This window comes from Scyliorhinus canicula, chromosome 5 (genome assembly GCF_902713615.1).
Source record: "Scyliorhinus canicula chromosome 5, sScyCan1.1, whole genome shotgun sequence".
In the NCBI taxonomy this organism is placed as follows: Eukaryota; Metazoa; Chordata; class Chondrichthyes; order Carcharhiniformes; family Scyliorhinidae; genus Scyliorhinus; species Scyliorhinus canicula.
The window spans coordinates 99428367-99446977 of NC_052150.1; the positions used below are offsets into that span (position 1 = coordinate 99428367).

The 18611-nt window shown below is 41.5% G+C and overlaps 1 protein-coding gene across 3 annotated transcripts in view; it reads left to right on the forward strand.

Moving 5' to 3' along the window:
• macc1 (MET transcriptional regulator MACC1) overlaps positions 1-14480 on the forward strand; it is a 76615-nt gene extending 62135 nt beyond the window's left edge. For all 3 annotated transcript variants that reach the window (XM_038797452.1, XM_038797451.1, XM_038797454.1), the window contains 2 exons: positions 11460-11648; positions 11756-14480. In XM_038797452.1, coding sequence (XP_038653380.1) covers positions 11460-11648; positions 11756-11968 — 402 coding nt within the window. In that variant the 3' untranslated portion in view covers positions 11969-14480. The remainder of the gene's footprint in view (positions 1-11459; positions 11649-11755) is intronic.
• The last annotated feature ends 4131 nt before the right edge of the window (positions 14481-18611 follow it).

Consider the following 18611-nt stretch of genomic DNA (forward strand, 5'->3'; position numbering starts at 1 on the left):
AATTATGTAATTTGTGAAATGCTGGCCATTACTCATCTGTCACCAAATGTTTTAATGTAATTTCCTCATCTACCTTATCCAACTCATCCCTTGTAGCTACACCGTTTGCTTTGTTTATATTTGGAACCCTACAGCTGAATTTAACACCACCACCCACCCCATTGCTGAGTAAAATAAAACTGGTGACCTTCACATTGCCTTTCTGCTTGCCCTTATCTGTTGCCCCTTTTATGGCAGACAGGGAAGATATAATGCAGCCCTTCCCATTCATTGAGGCCCTTGAATTGCCTCAGTGAATGACTGCTTAAGGGCCTTATTCAGTCTCTGCCATTATTTTATGTGTGTCAGGGGAAGATGAAGGCAAGATCGGCAGCTCGGCCGCTTTTATTGGGAGAAATGGGGCAGTACATCCTTTGCAGGTTCTCTGTACATTGAAGGTAGCCCCGCCCTGCCCCCCCCCCCCCCCCCCCCCCCCCCCCCACACACACACACACACACAGGATTGTGCCCCTTTTGGTACTACAGTCGACTTACAACACCTGACAACCTCTGCATCTCCCCCCATACCTTCATTCCATGCCCTTTCAAAAAGCAAACCATCCCTGAATTTGCATGTAGATCAATTGACGATAAATGTCAGGAAGTACCTTGAAAAGGACCATGAGATGCAATTGGATATTACATTGTTTTGGATGCTCTGTTCCAAGAAGAACATCAAAGCAGTGGAATTGATGCAGCATATATCCACGAGAATGTTGTCTCGAATTCAGAGAATGATTTGCTGTGAAGAGGGATTTGAGAAGTTAAACTATTTTCTTTACTAGAGTTGAGAATCTTTCTGGTCTTCAAGATTGAGAAAAATAGCAGATTATTTTCAATGGTCAGCAAAATGGTTTTGATACCAGAGGCTGGTTGGTTGGTCAGCTGATTTGTGATGCAGAACAAGGTGAACATTGTGGGTTCAATTCCCGTATTGACTGATGTTATTCATGTTATTCATAAAGCAGCCAATGGTCATCTGGGACTGAGGCAACTTCACTTGATGGACATAAATTTAGGGTTATCACTAAAGATTAGAAATTTTGTTCTTCAGAAAGGATGACTCATTTGTGAAATTCAGTGACACAATTCCGTCTTTTTTTAAATCAAGTCTGTTAACTCTGAAACATATGTATCTGAATTAAAAATAAACATTGATGTGTGTAAGAAGTAAGCATGATAAAAGTAAGTTTTTATTCGGAGAAAGGTGAACCACAGATACGCACATATATGCACCCAAATGTAAACCACAGGTGCAATTCTAGACCTAGTCTTGGGGAATGAAGAATGGCAAGTGGGTGAAGGGACAGTTGGTGACCATATCTGGGATAGTCATCACAGTTCAGTTAGATTCAGTATTACCATGAAAAAGGACAGAGATAAAGGCAGAGTGAAATGTTTGAACTGGGGCAAGGCAAATTTTGTAGAAATGAGAAGGGACACTGCTAGAGGACAAATCTGTGGAAAACCAGTCGGAAGCACTAAAAGGAGAAATCCTAAATGTACAAAGTCGACATGTCCCCATCAAAAATAAGAGTGGTACTGCAAAATCGAGACCCCCTGGTGCTTTAGCAGAATACAGAAAAAGAAAGTGCACAATAGGCACAAAGAACTAAGCACTGCAGATAGCCTAGACAAGTATAGAAAGTGCAAGGACTAAGTCAGTAAGGAAATCAGAGAGGGCATGAAAAATATTAGAAAGTAAAATTAAAGCAAAATCCAAAGATGTTTTACCAATATATTAATAGTAAACGGTTAGTTAAGGAAAAAGTGGAACCAATCCGAGATGAAGAAAAGAACTTGTATGCAGATGTAGAAGCTGTGAGAAGGATTTTAAATGAATATTTTGTCTCCGCATTTACAAAGGAAATGGATGATGCAGATATAGTAGTCCAGGAGGAACGCTGAGATATTGGATAGTAAGAAGTCTTACAACACCAGGTTAAAGTCCAACAGGTTTGTTTGAAACAAACCTGTTGGACTTTAACCTGGTGTTGTAAGACTTCTTGCTGTGCTCACCCCAGTCCAACGCCAGTATCTCCACATCAGAGATATTGGATGGGAGAGAAAGTACTCAGAGGATTGGAATCCTTGAAAGTTGATAAGTTACCAAGCCAGATGGATTGATTCTGAGGCTACTGAAGGAGGTCAGGGAGGAGATAGCAGATGCTCTGAGGATGATTTTGCAATCCTCACTAGATATGGGCGAGGTACCAGAGGACTGGACAAATGCAAACGTTGTCCCATTGTTTAAAAAGGGATCAAAGGAAATGCCAAACAATTATAGGCCAGTTAGTCTTGTGTCAGTAGTGAGAAAATGATTAGAACGAATGCTGAGAGATAGGATTAGCTGTCACATAGAAAGGCATGGACTAGTCAGGGATAGTCAATATGGATTTGTTAAAGGAAGGTCTTGCCTCACAAATTTGATTGAATTATTTGAGGAAGTGACAAGAAGGGTTAATGAAGGTAGTGCACTGGATGTTCTGTACATGGATTTTAGTAAGGCATTTGACAAAGTTCCACATGGCAGGTTGGTCACGAAAATGAAAGCCCATGGGATACAGGGCAATGTGGCAAACTGGATAAAAAGTTGGCTTCATAACAGGAAACAAAGGATAACAGTTGATGGCTGCCCTTGCAATTGTAAAGTTGTTTCAAATGGTGTTCCATGGGCTTCGTGTTGGGACCCTTACTGTTTGTGTTATGTATTAACGATTTGGACGTGCACGTAGGGAGCATGACTGGGAAATTTGCGGATGACACAAAGATTGACAGAGCGGTGGACAGTGTAGAGGATAGCTACAATCTCCAGAATGATGTAGATGGATTGGTGGTGTAGGCGATTAAAATGGCAGATGGAATTTAACAGAGAGAAGTGTGAGGTCATGCATTTCGGGAGGTCAAGGGAGTACAAATGAGCATATATTAAGAGGGGTAGATGAAATGAGAGACCTTGGCATGCAAGTACACAGGTCCCTAAATACAGCAGTTCAAGTAGCCCGGGTTGTTCAAAACGTATATGGGATTCTCTCTTTCATTGGCAGAGGCATGGAATGTAAAAGTAAGGATATAATGTTGGAATTGTATAAAACACTGGTGAGGCCATAACTGGAATATTGTGTGCAGTTCTGGTCGCCACATTACAGGGTGGATGTTATTGCTCTGGAGAGCGTGCAGAGGAGGTTTACAAGAATGTTAAAATATGTTGCCAGGGCTAGAAAAGTGTGGCAATGATGAGAGATTGGATAGGTTGGGGTTATTTTCCTTGGAACAAAGAAGGCTGAGGTGTACAAAATTATGAAGGGAAGAGATAGTGGAGAGAATAAAATGGTTTTCCTTGGTGGAGAATTCTAGAACCAGGGGACATAGTTTCAAGATAAGATGCAGAGGGCGTCGAGGGGACATGAGGAGGAACACATGACAAGAAGGACTATAATATATCACAACAGCGCACTTAACTACACTAATTGCTACATACAGTATTACATTAAGTTACCCCTTTGTCCCCAATTAGCTATGTTTCCTGAACTCTTGAGGATGCCCCTTGTTCCCAAACTGCATCCAATATTATATAACTCTATGAGCTAAATCCAGCAGATAATTACCACACATAGATTATTTATTCACGTTTGGGAAAACAGTTTTCAGTTTCAGTGAAGACAATCTTTCTGGTTCGGGTTTTGGACTTTAACCAGCTGCCCTTTTTCAGGGAAGACTGTTTTCTGCAGCTGGGGGTGGTCGTGATGGTGACTGCTTCTACTAAGTCCCTTTCCCCAGTTACTGTGCTAAGGATATATAATTTTCTTCCCTTGGATGTTACCAACCCTGTGAGCCCAACTTTTCTGTATATTAGTGCCAATTTTCTTGTCTCTCCACTTTGAAGTTACCTTTTCTACATCACACTGTTTTCCCCTAGTCACACAGCATTGCTTTTCTCTCTGGTACGCTCATTTGGAACTCAACCCTTCAAACAGCTGCCCTTATCAATTCTCTTTATCTCAATTTCAATTTTTAATTTTCCTCAACTCCTAATGGATGCAGCGGACATGCTGTTTCTTTTTTGAATTTTATCCTGAGGGCTTTACATGCTGGACCAATGATCTCCAGTGTTCCATATCTGAAAAATGCTCCTTGCTTATTTTATTCAAATGCAGATGCACATTTCCTATCATGCGTGTTTGAATTATAGGATGGGTTATCTGACTTTGTGGTCAAACAGCCCAGTTCCTGCTTGTTAAGTTAGAGAAAATCTGAATGCTGCAGCTGAGTTTTGATTGGAAGGCAATAATTTCTGGTTGGTGTGACTTAATGATACTGACAGTTTCTAATGTACTCAAACTGTGAATTATTTGCTTACAGTTTAACAGGTGACATCCGCTTTGCCATGGCAAAAAGACAATGTGATTTCAAAAATGTATTTTTCCATTTGCAACTTTCTATGTGTTACGCAAAATATGCATCTTTCAGCTTTGTGCCATAGGGGCATGGTCAGAAGAAGCCACCAAAATAAATAAAACAAAATCAAAGATTTTCTCTTGACATTCCTTGAGCGAGCACAGTTACTTGTATTCCTCAGCAATGACCTTGTCAACACTGTGGGAATGGACGGGCAATCTCCCTGAAGTAAATATAGATCACAAATTTTAAAATTCGAGGGAAAATGTTTTTAAAAATATGCTTATCTTTTTAATGAGTTCAATGTTAATACTGGAATCATTAATATTTATGTTCAATTTCTCACAACCAACTTTGTATGTGAAATCATTCTTGTACTGAAAATTGAACTAAGAACATTTTTTATATGTAATTGAAGGCAGTTTATAAGTCTGTGTTTGTCAATATTGTACAGATGTTGCACTTGATCCAACTACTAGAAGGTGGCAGGGAGATGTTTGTTTTAAAAACTTATAAGAGATATGAACATTATTGGTTAAGTGTGTATATTATTTTTTCTACTATAGGGTAGCCTTTTTTTTCCCCTAAAGTTTCTGACTTGTTAGGGTACGGATCTTTAGTACTTTATCTTGGTGGCTATTTATGTATGAACCTGGACCAATCATAGCAGGTATTCAACAAAGGAGCTTTAGAACTATCCCTTTAGTTTAAAAAAAAAAATCTTTTTATTGACATGTTCAAAATTATATACATTGATGTTCGTTTTCATTTTTCGTACAGTACAAAAAGGCTTCTTTTTGGGTTTCTCTATTTGCAGTCTGGCCCCGCATACAATCCGCCCGACCCCCTCCAGCTTCCCTCTCCCTGATTCCCTGATCCCCCTTCTTCCAACCATCTGCCCTGATGTCTTCCCTTTTTTAAAAAATAATTGTTTTAAAATACAGTTTTGTCCAAGTTATGGATACAGGTATATACCTCACAAGCCAAACACAGGCTCTAGGAAATATACCCTCTCTTCTTTCCTTTTTATCGATCATCTAGCTAGGTCATTGCTTGTTCTCCCTTCCGGTTTTTCTTCGCATTCCCTCACCGTACTGTGGTTGCTGCCACTGTTGTCTCTCTCTTCCCCCCCCCCCCGTTTTTGTTTTCTTATCTGTTCCCCTTTCTGGCTCCCCCTTTTTGTCCCCCCCCCCCCCCCCCCCTCTCCTTCACTGCTGCCCTTCCATTCTTTCTCGCTGGGTTTTCCTTCCTTATCTTGCTTGCCTCCCTCTTTCTCCCCCCACCCCACCCCGGGTGCCCCCTCACTTTCCTCTTTGTGTCTTGTCCTGGCTATTTCTCCCTGGCTACTAGCTGTTTATTTATTTATGACTTGGCCACAAACAAGTCTCTGAACAGTCGGGTGAATGACTCCTATGTTTTGTGGAAACCGTCTTCCGACCCACGGATGGTGAATTTGATTTTCTCCATTTGGAGAAATTCCGATCGGTCGGACAGCCAGTCTGCACCTTTAGGTGGTGCTGCTGACCGCCAGGCGAGCAGGATTTTACAGTGGGCGATCAGGGAGGCAAAGGCAAGGGCGTCTGCCCTCCTCCCCATGAAGAGATCTGGCTGGTCTGAAACCCCGAAGACTGCCACTTTCGGGCATGGCTCCACCCTCATCCCCACCACTTTGGACATAGCCTCGAAGAAGGCTGTCCAGTACCCAGCAAATCGGGGCAAGACCAGAGCATGTGGGCATGGTTGGCCGGGCCTCCTTTGGACAGTTCACATCGATCCTCCACCTCCGGGAAGAAGCTGCTCATTTGGTTCTGGTCAAGTGGGCTCCATGTACCACTTTTAGCTGCGTTAGGTTGAGCCTCGCGCATGTAGAGGTGGAGTTGACCCTGTGCAGTGTTTCGCTCCAGAATCCCCACCCTATTTCGAACCCTAAGTCTTCATCCGATTTCCTCCTTGTCGTGTCCAGTTCGGTGTTTGCCCTCTCTAGCAGTCGTTCGTACATGTCACTACAAATTCCTTTGCCTATGATGTCTGTGTCCAGTAGCTCTTCTAATAATGTCATAGTGTGTCTGTTGTGGTGGTCGTGGGTATGTCCTTGTCTCCTTCCGTAGGAAGTTTTTAAGCTGCAGGTATCTGAGTTTGTTGCCTTTAGCTAGTTGGAATCTCTGTGTCAGTTCCTCCAGTGTTGTGACTCTACCGTCAGTGCATAGGTCCTTAACTGTCAATGTCCCCACACCCCTGTCCTGTCTCCACCCTTTTCAAGGTGGCGTTGGTGAGTGCTGGTGTGAACCTGTGGTTATTGCAGATGGGGGCTTTGTTGGTCATTTCGGTCAGTCCAAATTGCTCCCTTAGTTGGTTCTAAGTCAGGAGGGTGGCTATCACCACTGGACTGATGGCGTGATTCTTGGGTGGGGCTGGGAGTGACACCGTGGCGAGGGCCCGAAGAGAGGCCCCCTTGCATTAGGCCTCCGCGAGTACCCACTCGGCTTCTGGCTCCTTTCTCCATCCCATCATTCTTTCCACGATGCCCAGTGGTAGAATTGTAGATTTGGGAGGGCTAGCCCTCCCCTGGATTTTGTTTTCTGTAGGACCTTCTTTGTGATGCTAGCATTCTTTCCACCCCCATACAAATGCCATGATTAACTTGTCCAGTGAGTTTAAAAAAAAAGGGGGCTTGGGGATATAGATGGGGAGGGATCTTAGTAGGAAGAGGTACCTGGGCAGTATGTTCAGTTTAATTGTCTGTACTCTCCCTGCCAGGGAGAGTGGTAGTGTATTACATCTCTGCAGGTCCTTTTTGACTTCCTCTGTCAGGTTCCATTTGTGGATCCCCTTCCAGTCATGAGCGATTTGGAACGCTAGGTAGCGGAATTTGTGCCTGGCCTGTTTAAACGGCAGTCCCATCAGTGCTGCTTCTTTGCGGGTTAATCGGGAAAATCTCACTTTTGCTCATGTTGAGTTTGTAGCCCGAGAAGGCACCAAACTCTTCAGGAGCGTGATCAAAATATCCCTTTAGTTGTCTATAATTGCATTTTTAAAAACATTCCCAACACCTGAAATTTTGAGAACAGGAAATCGTTGCCCTTATTTGCATCAATGAATCATTACGATGTTTATTGTCTTTTTTTCTCAACGACTTTTTCTCTTTTCTTTATTGACTGAAGCTGTTTAATTACCAACCAAGTCGTCAAGTTGGAAGCTCTGGACTATTTGTGATTGACCAAAGGAATTCATTTATAATGGAGTAAGCAGCCTGCCCTCTCTTTCCATCATTTCACTACAGTGTTTCATTGCCCTCTAGCTGTATCTTTGAAAACTCAGAAATTCTCACTTGTAGAGGACAAACGGAATAAGTTCCATAGGATGCTCTTCAGTGCTGACCCTTACAGCTTCCTGTTGAGCCAGATAGGTTTGAGCTTTCCACAGCATCCGGGCACATTCTAGTTGATCTTGATGATTCCCATCGGTGCTGAAAGTACTCACTTTGCCAGCACTGATGTTCTTGTGTTGACGATCACCAAGGTAATCCTAACTCAATCAGTATGAAAGCATTGATTTGAAGAAATAGCAAAAGTCAAGAAAAATCTAAATGCTCTGTAAAAGAGCATTTATTAAACTTTTTGTAAGAATATAATCTGAAACTTTTTGTAAGAATATAATCTGAAACCAATCTTTGTTAATTTAAGACAAATTTAAGCATCAAATAAACATTTACCCTTGTAGTTCAGCATTTAAAACACCATTTTGCTTTTAATAGTTGTACTAGAACTTATCTCTTATAATCTGAACATAAATGGCTTAGAGTTTTTGATTAGATTTCTCTGAAGTGCCTTGCATGCTTCTGGCTCCTTTGTCCATCCCATCGTTCTTTCCGCTGTCGCTACCCAGTGGTAGAATTGTAGATTTGGGAGGGCTAGCCCTCCCCTGGATTTTGTTTTCTGTAGGACCTTCTTTGTGATTCTAGCATTCTTTCCACCCCATACAAACACCATGATTAACTTATCCAGTGATTTTTTTTTTTAAAAGGGCTTTGGGATATAGATAGGGAGGGATCTTAGTAGGAAGAGGTACCTGGGCAGTATGTTCAGTTTGATCGTCTGTAGGAGAGTGGTAGTGTGTTACATCTCTGCAGGTCCTTTTTGACTTCCTCTGTTAGCAGTGTATTATAATTGCAATTTGTTGCATAGCTAAAGATTTGAAAATATGATTAAGGATAACCAGTGCAATAGAATTTATATAAAATACCTGAAATGTTAGATCATTAAATAAAGATTGTCTTTTAAATGTACTTGCGTCTTCTACATACATTATTTAAATGTAAAACAATAATAAAAAGAGAAAATGCTGGAAATACTCAACTCATGCAGCACAAGAATTAATGGCCCCAATGTTTAACCTGGCAAGATTTTCAAGTGACTGACAGGACAAAGTGTTCCGGTCATTCCCAAATGCTATTCCCCCCAAAAAACAGGTTCCTGTCTGGATCCAGCTATATTCCCTGTCAGGTAGGAAATGCTCCAGAAGGGCCAGCAGCCCAGGAGCAAGTAATTCACCTGCTGCTTGAAGTAGAGATCATATTGGTGATTGGATGCCACATGGTTCATGGAGGCGGAATTGATTTTGCTGGGGTCGGAGAAAGATCATTGTGGGATGATCTGGGTCCAATCATGGAGTGGAAAACATGGTTGTTTGGGAAGCCTGAGGGAAGCACTCCCGGTCCTCTTCACGCTCAAGCAATGCTATAAAGGAGCTTGACTCTTCCAAGCAACCATTGTCGCCCCTCTTAGCTACCAGGTCCATGAGGCCCTGAAAACCAGGTTCATTGGCATTAAATCTGGAGAGAGAGAAAATTTTAGAAACATAGCCGTTTCGAAATATTTGACTGAGCAACCTGCCTCATGGGACCAGATTGCAAGCCCAACTGATAATCTTAAATTGATTGGTATTGCAATTCTTAACACATTTGGGATTGTTCAGCAACTGCTGTCCTTTTGGATAAATACTCAGCCTACCTCAAATTACCCTGGAATGGGAAAGTATCTCAAATTTGAGCCACACGTAAAGAGAGTAATTTCACACTTTTACAATGCAATAATAACATGAGTGGTGCTTCTTACCAATAGGATGCTGCCATTTGGTTCAGTGGCACAATGATTAACACTGCTGCCTCACAGCCCCAGGGACCTGAGCTCAATTCTGCCCTTTGTCTGTTTGGAGTTTGCATTTTCTCCCTCTGTCTGCATAGGTTTCCCCCGGGTGCTCTGGTTTCCTCCCACAGTCCAAAGATGTACAAGTTAGGTGGATTGGCCCTGCTAAATTGCCCTTAGGTTGGTGGGGTTACTGGGACAGGGAAGGGGAGTGGGCCTAGGTAGGATGCTCTTTCAGAGGGTCAGTGCAGACTCGATGGGCCAAATAGCCTCCTTCTGCAGTGTAGGGATTCTGTGATCGAGCCAAAATGATGTTCGGGCTATCTCACAAATGAGTTATGTGGTATGTTAATTTCAGTTAACATGATGATCGAGAGGGCAGCAGGGTGGTGCAGTGGTTAGCACTGGGATTACGGCGCTGAGGACCCGGATTTGAATCCCAGCCCTGTGGCAGTGTCCATGTGGAGTTTGCACATTCTTCCCATTTCACCCCCACATCCTACAGATGTGCAGTGTGGGTAGATTGGCCATGCTAAATTGGCCCTTAATTGGAAAAGAAATAATTGGGTATTTTGTTTTGGAAAAAAAAAGGTATGGTGATTGAGGGACATAAGCTGTACGGCCAAACAACTGGTAGATCATAGCAAATGCATATCCTTTCAGCTGTTCACAATAGGCAGATACTGACCATAGTTTAAAAAAAAAAATTAATTTAGAGTACCCAATTATTTTTTCCAATTAAGGGGCAATTTTAGAGTGGCCAATCCACCTATCCTGCATATCTTTTGGGTTGTGGGGGTGAAACCCACGCAGACACGGAGAGAATGTGCAAACTCCACACGGACAGTGACCCAGAGCCGGGATTCGAACCCGGGTCCTCAGTGCCGTAGGCAGCAATGCTAACCACTGTGCCATACTGACCATAGTTAACCAGCCAATGCTGATCAAGCCTAAAAAAAATGTTGTATGTTAGATGTGATTCCATAATTGGATAGTACTTATTGAATAAATCCTAGTGTGCTAAGAATTAACTAGCAACTAATTTATCAATGTGGCTCACTGACACGAGCTAGAAGCTACATATATTTATATGTGGAGACCGGTCTTCTGCAGAATAGGACTCTGACCAGGCATTTTATCTTTATTGAATGAAATAAAAGTATAGGGGACATAGTTCCGTGGTACATTCTCCATGTACCTTGACCAATCACAGTACAATTGCCTGCTAATCAATCAGCAACCCTTTTCTCATTGAGTATAACTGAGTAGTACCTAGTACAGTATTAATCAGTGAATCACTACAGTGCAGAAGGAGGCCATTCGGCCCATCTGGTCTACACAGACTCTCCGAAATAACACTTTACCTCGGCCAACTCCCCAGCCCACCCCGTCCTATCCCAGTAACCTGCACATCCCTGGCACTAAAGGGCAATTTAACATGGCCAATCAACCTAACCTGCACATCTTTGAACTGTGGGAGGAAACCAGAGCATCCGGAGGAAACCCCCACAGCCACTGGGAGAGTGTGCAAACTCCACGCAGACAGTCACCCAAGGCTGGAATTGAACCTGGGACCCTGGTGTTGTAAGGCAGAAGTGCCCCTTTGTTTCTTCAAATGCTTTCAGTGCCACTGTATAGTTCGTAAACTGATATGGTTTTTGGTGAAAATCTGGTCTTCATTGCTGTATGATTTTTTTTAAACACACAAAAGGCTTTATTTTTCTGGATACTCAAAGATAGTAAATCAAATATGGCTAGTTGTGGTACTCATCAATATTCATCAACTCTTAATGAGACCTCCGTATAGTAGGTTGAATCTTTGCCACGTTAACCTGTAAAACCATTTTCTTAATCACATACACTTTTTATGTTTTGTAGGGCCTTTTAAAGCTTGATTGCCAAGGAACAGTGGCTCGTCTTGTTCAAGATGTTATTATGCTCTCAACAGCAGTGGAGCTTGGTGCCCGTTGGAAAGAGTTGGGAGAAAAACTATATAAACTTTCAAAACAGCAAGTAGAAGCATATGAAGCACCTCACAGAGCTAAAAGTGGCGAAATCAATCAGGAGGTGAGATGTTGCTTTGACAGTGTAACAGTGTATATTCTGAAGCTTTTCAACATTTTCTTCATGTTTCTTGAACTCTCTTTATTCCTATTTTAATTGTCCTTTTATAGACCATGTGGAAGCCAGCATATGATTTTCTTTATACATGGAGCATCAAGTTTGGAGATGGGTACCGGGATGTACTGCAAGAACTGCAAAGTGCACTGGATAAAATGAAAAACCCAATTACAAGACATTGGAGACATCTAACAGGGATTCTTATTTTGGTGAACTGTATGGAAATACTAAGAGCTGCTGCATTCTCCAAGCATGATGAAGAGTAAATTATTTTATTAAAAAAAACTTACGAGGAAACCCAAAAACCAAAACAATTATTTACACATTAGTGAAGGGAAAGTGGTGAATCCCCAAGAATAAAATTGCATTTGCGATAAACACTTTGAAACAAAACCAGGTGAGCTATAGGACTCTTGTATGCCTCGGGTGACTTGAAAATGGGTTGTGCTGATCTGTAAAATTGTCAGCAACCTTTTAAAGATTATGTTTTTCTCAAATGTTTCCAGCGTAACACTCTAAGCTAAGCACTTATTAAGCTAACCCTGATTAAGGAAGTGATTGGTGTATTTTGGAAAATATTGGGGAAGGTGACACTGTTTCATTTTTAAATATTTACTCATTTTCAAATGTGCTGTTTGGCATCTATATTTCACTTCAGAAAGTGGTAATATCATTCAAATTAAATTCTACCCCTGTCCCAGATTGTTTCAAATAATGAAAATAGAAAATCCTGTTAATCTTAATGTTCAGCAGGAATTTAATGAGAATTGTAGAATTGGGTATAATATGCAACATGTGCAGAATTTATTCTGAGAGCTGGGGAGTGCCTCACCCACCTCTTGATTTTGGCACTTGATTGAGTAGATTTACTAACATGTTGGGAGTGTATATGTATGTAAATGCTTTGTTACGTGTAGCTTTATATGAAAGAACTATACCTCGCCAAGCTCAAACCAAAACGTATAATGAATCATCAGGGCCATGTATTTAATAAGAGAGTGCACTGAATTTTCTTTTAAAACATTTGAGTTTTTTGAGCCTAAACTTGACTAATGGTTATTCTTGTCTTTTATTTCAGTGCAGGCATTACAGCATTGTCTTGCTACTGCTATTAAAATAATGGAAAAGTAATGTCATATGACCACATTAAGCACTTGTTTGATGAGCACCTAATGATAGTCTCTTGGCTTTATTTTCAAAATGAGCCACTGGTAAAAAAAAATGTTTTTTTTTTTAAATTTCTGCTTTGCTGGAACTATATTTACAATCTTCATTCGACCAATGTCACCTTAATGTGTGATTTTTGATTTGATATGCATCTATAAATCCCATGAGGTAAGAGACAGTCCAGGTTCACAATTTGGAACTTCCAAACTTGATGCCAAACTTTCCATTTCTCTCCCCTTTAAGCAATTAATCTCCTTTTATTGAGGCACAGCCCATCAAAGTTGCTGTTCAGTATTTTAAGTAGGTTTATAATCAGATTTGAGCAGCGCTGTATATATGACAGTGTTTCATCCTGAGAATGAGGATCAGTTTTATAACTGCATGTTTCCACCATGGAATGTTTACACGTCAGAAGTACTTCTCAGGAATTCACACCCTCTCATTAGGAGGTTTTGCAACATTTTCTATCCATAAAAATGAATGAACTGATCCTTTGGGCCTGAATTCCAATAAGTGCGCCATGTATGCAAAGTTCTGTTCTGGGAGTGCAAGTTTTCAAAATTGTGCAGGAGTAAATGTGAAGGATGATTAAGCAGTAATAAGCATTAAATATGATGAAAATAGGACTTTTCTGTGGGTGATTTGTTGTCTAGACACGAGGGTAAAAATGTTTAATCCTGATTCATAGTTAAGTAGCTAAATTCCATATATCCTCAATTATGTGCTGCCAAAAGTTGGTATGTTGCCACCAAACGTAAAGGTTGGCAATTATGGATAATACTCACTATTGCACCCCTTGTTGAAAACTACCAAAACTCTTCAAATGGAGGGTTCAATGCAGGGTGCAATGATAATTTTTCTCTGGGTTTGGGTGGTTTCCGTGCTCTGACCTCTACTGCCATGGTCTGAATATAGTGTGTATGGGGGTAGAAATGAAATACTAATATGGCAGGAAGAAACATTTGAAATGTGGTAAACCTGGTGAAGTATGTGGCGCTGTTGTTTTAGGTTACGGCTATTATATATATTTTTCTTTCCTCTTGACTTACTGCGCCCTGTGCTATTCCTAGGGCTGCCAGGAAATCAGCTGCATGACCTCTTGTCCTTTGTAACTATGAGGTGTAAGAGAATGGCTTGTTTTTTTTTCCAGTAATGTGCCACATATGTTTCAAACAAATTGAATGTTGACATCTATGTCCACTACATATCTTGCTGTTGAGATGTTTTGCAGTTAACTGGCTGCTTTGTTTTCTTTTACTATTTGTATAATTATTAATGTTAGTATTTTTTTACTTGGTCTTTGGTTATACTTTGGGATATGGTTGAAAGACAGTTTAACCATTTTATTTGTAGGTTGTGTTTAATAAATACAATGCATGCCTAATAGCCATTTGACATATTCCTCTTATTTTTCTAATCAATTTTACTTCATGTATCTCAGTTGTTTTGGGGCCATAAAATACTACAAACTGTTTATATACTGTGCAAGGCACATAGGGTATATCTGGATGTAACCTTTTTCATGCAAGTATTGTGCAACACTGGATTTTATAGAGACATTCACAACATTATTTACTTGTACTGTTTGTCAATAAAAAATTAAAAATTGGATTTAATCTGAAGTTTATTTCAATAGCCCAGATTTTGCATTCAAGCTAATTATTAGGCTGAGCATATTGAAGAAGTTAAATGCTAATATGGCAGTACGAAACATTTAATGTGTGGTAAACCTGGTGCAGTAGGTAGCTCTTTTGCTTCAGATTACGGCTACTCACTGTTATGTTGCAGTTCATGCAACAGCAACTTCCAGTGTCCACCCACAGGACCATCAAAAAGCACAGCACAGGGAGATAATTCAGTTCATGGAGTCTGCACAAGTCCGAGTTGTTCCACTCCCCTATTCTTTCCTAATATCCAGATGGCCTCCTTCTGCACTGTAAATTCTATGGACTCAAAACGTTAGCTCTTTTCTCTCCCTACAGATTCTACCAGACCTGCTGAGATTTTCCAGCATTTTCTCTTTTGAGATGATTGAATCTATATAACCACCACTCTCTGGTAGTTATAGATATTTCATTCCAAATCCTAACCATTCATTTAAAAATTGTTTTTCCTCATCTTGCTCATACTTTTTCTCGTTTTTCTCTCAGCAAACTAGAATGTATCCCAGCCAGACTGGGTGATGTATTTCCTTTTAAGTTCTTACAGCTTTCCTATACCTCCCTTTTATCTTTTTCTATCCCATCCTGTCTTCAGGCAGCCACCTCAGTTACAAATCTTTTGTAAACACTGTGCAAAGTACTCCTTTCATACCTCAACCATGCTGTCTGCCTCCACGAATAAGTCTCCATTTGGTCAGTAATTGGCCACAGTGCTCCCTTGACTACTTTTTTTACTGTTAATATTTCTGCAGAAGATCTTTGGTCGTTACCCAAACTATTCATGTACTGTTTCTGTCCCTCTTTATTTCCTCTTTCACTTCTCTGAATTTTCTATATAAAACCTGTATCATCGTATTATCAAGATGTAATCAGTCATCTGGTTCTTATTTTTTACTTCAACCTTCTGTATCTCTTTCATCATCCAGGAACTTTGGTTGCTGCAGCACACCCCCCATCAATCAGTATTCAGTAAAATATTTTTTTGTAATCCAGCTGCCATATGGGAAATTAATGATACAAAGCAACACTCTGAATATTTGCCATTGCGTAATCGCAACATCTTCAACTGGCACAGACATGGTTCTGTCAACATGTGGTGGGATTTACCAGCTGTTCACACCGGCAGAAAATACTGGTCCCACGCGGGCACACAGATTTCCCGGCGACGAGGGGTGCAGTCAATGGGAAATCTCGTTGAGAACGGCGCGACCTGTAGAGCACAATGGCAGGCTGCCTCCGCTGCCAAAAACCACGTGGCGGGATGGGCGTCCATTCCACTATTGTCGTTCTCCTTCACCGGAAATAAAACATTTCTTCAGCTGTCTCAAGTGAGTATTAGTTTGCAAATCCTATGGGTTTCATGACTTCAATGACTGCACTGCTGCCAATGATCTCCACAGGCTTTGATTGTGCCATCAGTGCCCTTGGCAACCAAGCTTCTTTTGTCCCCGATTTCAATGGGTACAGTCCCTTTCTTTTGGGCTTTCAAACTGTTGACTGATAACATCCCAAACTGTTCCTGTAGAACTTTATTAACCTGAGATACCTCTGTGGAGATAAGGTTGACAAAGCCATTGTCCTCCACCACTTTTCCATGGTTCCCCTGAATTTGAATTTTGCCGCTATTATCTATGTCAATGCAACTATAACATCTCTTGTATAAAAACAGAGAATGCTAGAAATGCTCAAGAGGTCAGGCAGCATCTGTAGAGCGAAACAAAGTTAAAGTTAACATTTTAGGTCGAGAACCCTTCATCAGAATTCATGAACAACATTGGTTTCTCCCCTCTCCACACAGTTACTTTCAACATATCCCCATATAGTCCAGATCTATCCTCAAACTTGTTTTCCTTCCTTTGAATGTTGGCCTTGGGACATCATCAGTAGGCATGCGGTCAAATGCTGATGAAACTCCAGCTTCATCTTTCCACCAATTCCCTCCATTCCATGATTATTTCTGTTCTGCCAAATTTACAACTTGGATGTTGTTGAACCAGAATTTTCTCCAATTGAAAGAAGAGGGTATTGTCTTTGGCCCAAACCAGAAACCCTCCCTTTACCATCAACATTATCTCCCCTCCTGATTATTCTCAGGCTGCACCAAATAGTGTTCAGCGAAGTCTTTATCCAATCTGAATTTGGTCTCTCCCATGCAGATGCGACTTGCATTACGATTAGCAAATACAATATAAGAAATTGAAAGAAGTACAAATAAGTCATAGTTTCACCTGGTAGAAGTGTTTAGGGACCTATAAGGTAAAAGGGCAGGTATTGCACCCCTGCTTCTTGCACCAGTTGTTGCCATAAAGAGGAGTTGGGGTTGGTTGAAGAATGGACCAGGATTCTGCTGAAGGAATAGTCTCTTTGGAATACAGACAGAACGGTCAGAACATTTGATCATAGCATCATGCTGAAAATGGTGGAAGGTGTGAGCAGAGGTGTGATAAATAGGACAGATACATGTGAACCACATTGGAAGGGATCCTCAATTGGAGAGAAAAAGGAAGACACTTTGGAAACAGCTTTGTGGAAGTGTCAAGATCAGAATAGGTGCAAGAAACTGGGTGGATGGCAATGTAGTCAAAGGTGACTGGAAGTCAGTGGAATTATAGCACATATGGTTAGTAAAACAGGCAGTTTTCAGGGATTTATATTTTTATTGGTCAACATTTGAAATAAGGTAGAGGTTTAAGTGTGTTTAATGTTTTTATGCCTAGAATCTTTGGTTATTTTCATTTTTAAAATTGTTTTTATGAGAGTTTTTCATTTTATGCAATACAAAATAAAGAAATCTGAAAGCTAAACCTTAAAAGTAACCCCCAAAACCCAGACCCCCTTCCTTTTTATATTAAAGTATTTTTCTTGGAATTTTACAGTTTTATAAATAGTTTACAAAAGGTGATTGTCGTGTATTTACATCTGTATAGTTCTTTACTCCTCTTGCTCTACCGTCCCCTCCCCCCCCCTTGTTTTAGGTGTTTTGTTCCCGTCTCCCTCCTTTCCTCACTCTTCTTGTTCTTTGGGATCTTGTTGGCCCTGTGGGCCGTACCCCCCCTCCAACACGGCTCTATTGGCTGTCGGCTTCAAACTGGTCCTGGAACAATTTGGTGAATGGCTTCCACGTCTTGTGGAAGCCCTCCTCTGACCCTCGGATGGCAAATTTGTTTTTCTCCAGATGGATAAATCCCGATAAGTCGGACAGCCAGTCTGCAGCTTTGGGTGGTGCTGCTGATCGCCAGCCGGGGAGGATTTTTCGGCGGGCAATTGGGGAAGCAAATGCAAGGGTATTGGCTCCCTTCCCCATGATTAGTTCTGGCTGGTCTGATACCTGAAGACTGCCACTTTCGGGCTTGACTCCACCCTCACTCCCACAACCTTGGACATTGCTTCAAAGAAGTCTGTCAGAACACAACCTAGTCTGGGGCCCAGGACATGTGGGTGGTTGGCTGGGGTTCCCTGGCACCATTCACATTTATCCTCCATCTCCGGGAAGAACCTGCTCATTCGGATTCTTGTTAGGTGCACTCTGCACCACTTCCAGTTGCATGAGGTTTAGCCTTGCTTCAGAGCACCAGGCTAGTTCTTCCTCCCATTTTTCCCAGGTCTTGTCCAATGGGGAGTATGCCCTTTCTAATCGTCATCCATAGAGATCCGCGCAGTTTTCCCCACCACCCCCAGATTGCCCTTGTCCAGTAGTCCCTCTAATATTGTGTGTGTCTCAGGGTCCGTGGGTATGTTGTCGTCTCCCTACAGTGGAGGTTTGTTACCTGTAGGTGTCGCAGTTTGTTCCTGTTGGGTCGTTATAATTTTTCTATCCATTCCTCTAAGGTCGCTAGCCTGTCCCCTGTATTGAAGTCCCTAACAGTCAGTGTTCCCCATCCTGTCTCCACCTCCTAAAGGCGGTGTCAAACATGGCTGGTGCGAACCTGTGGCTGCTGCAGCTGGGAACCATCATGGACATTTTGGATAGGTCGATGTGCTATCTCCTTTGATTCCAGGTTCGGAGTGTGGCTATCACCATTGGGCTTATTGAGTGTTTTGTTGGCAGGGATGGGAGTGCTGCTGTGGCAAGGGCTCAGAG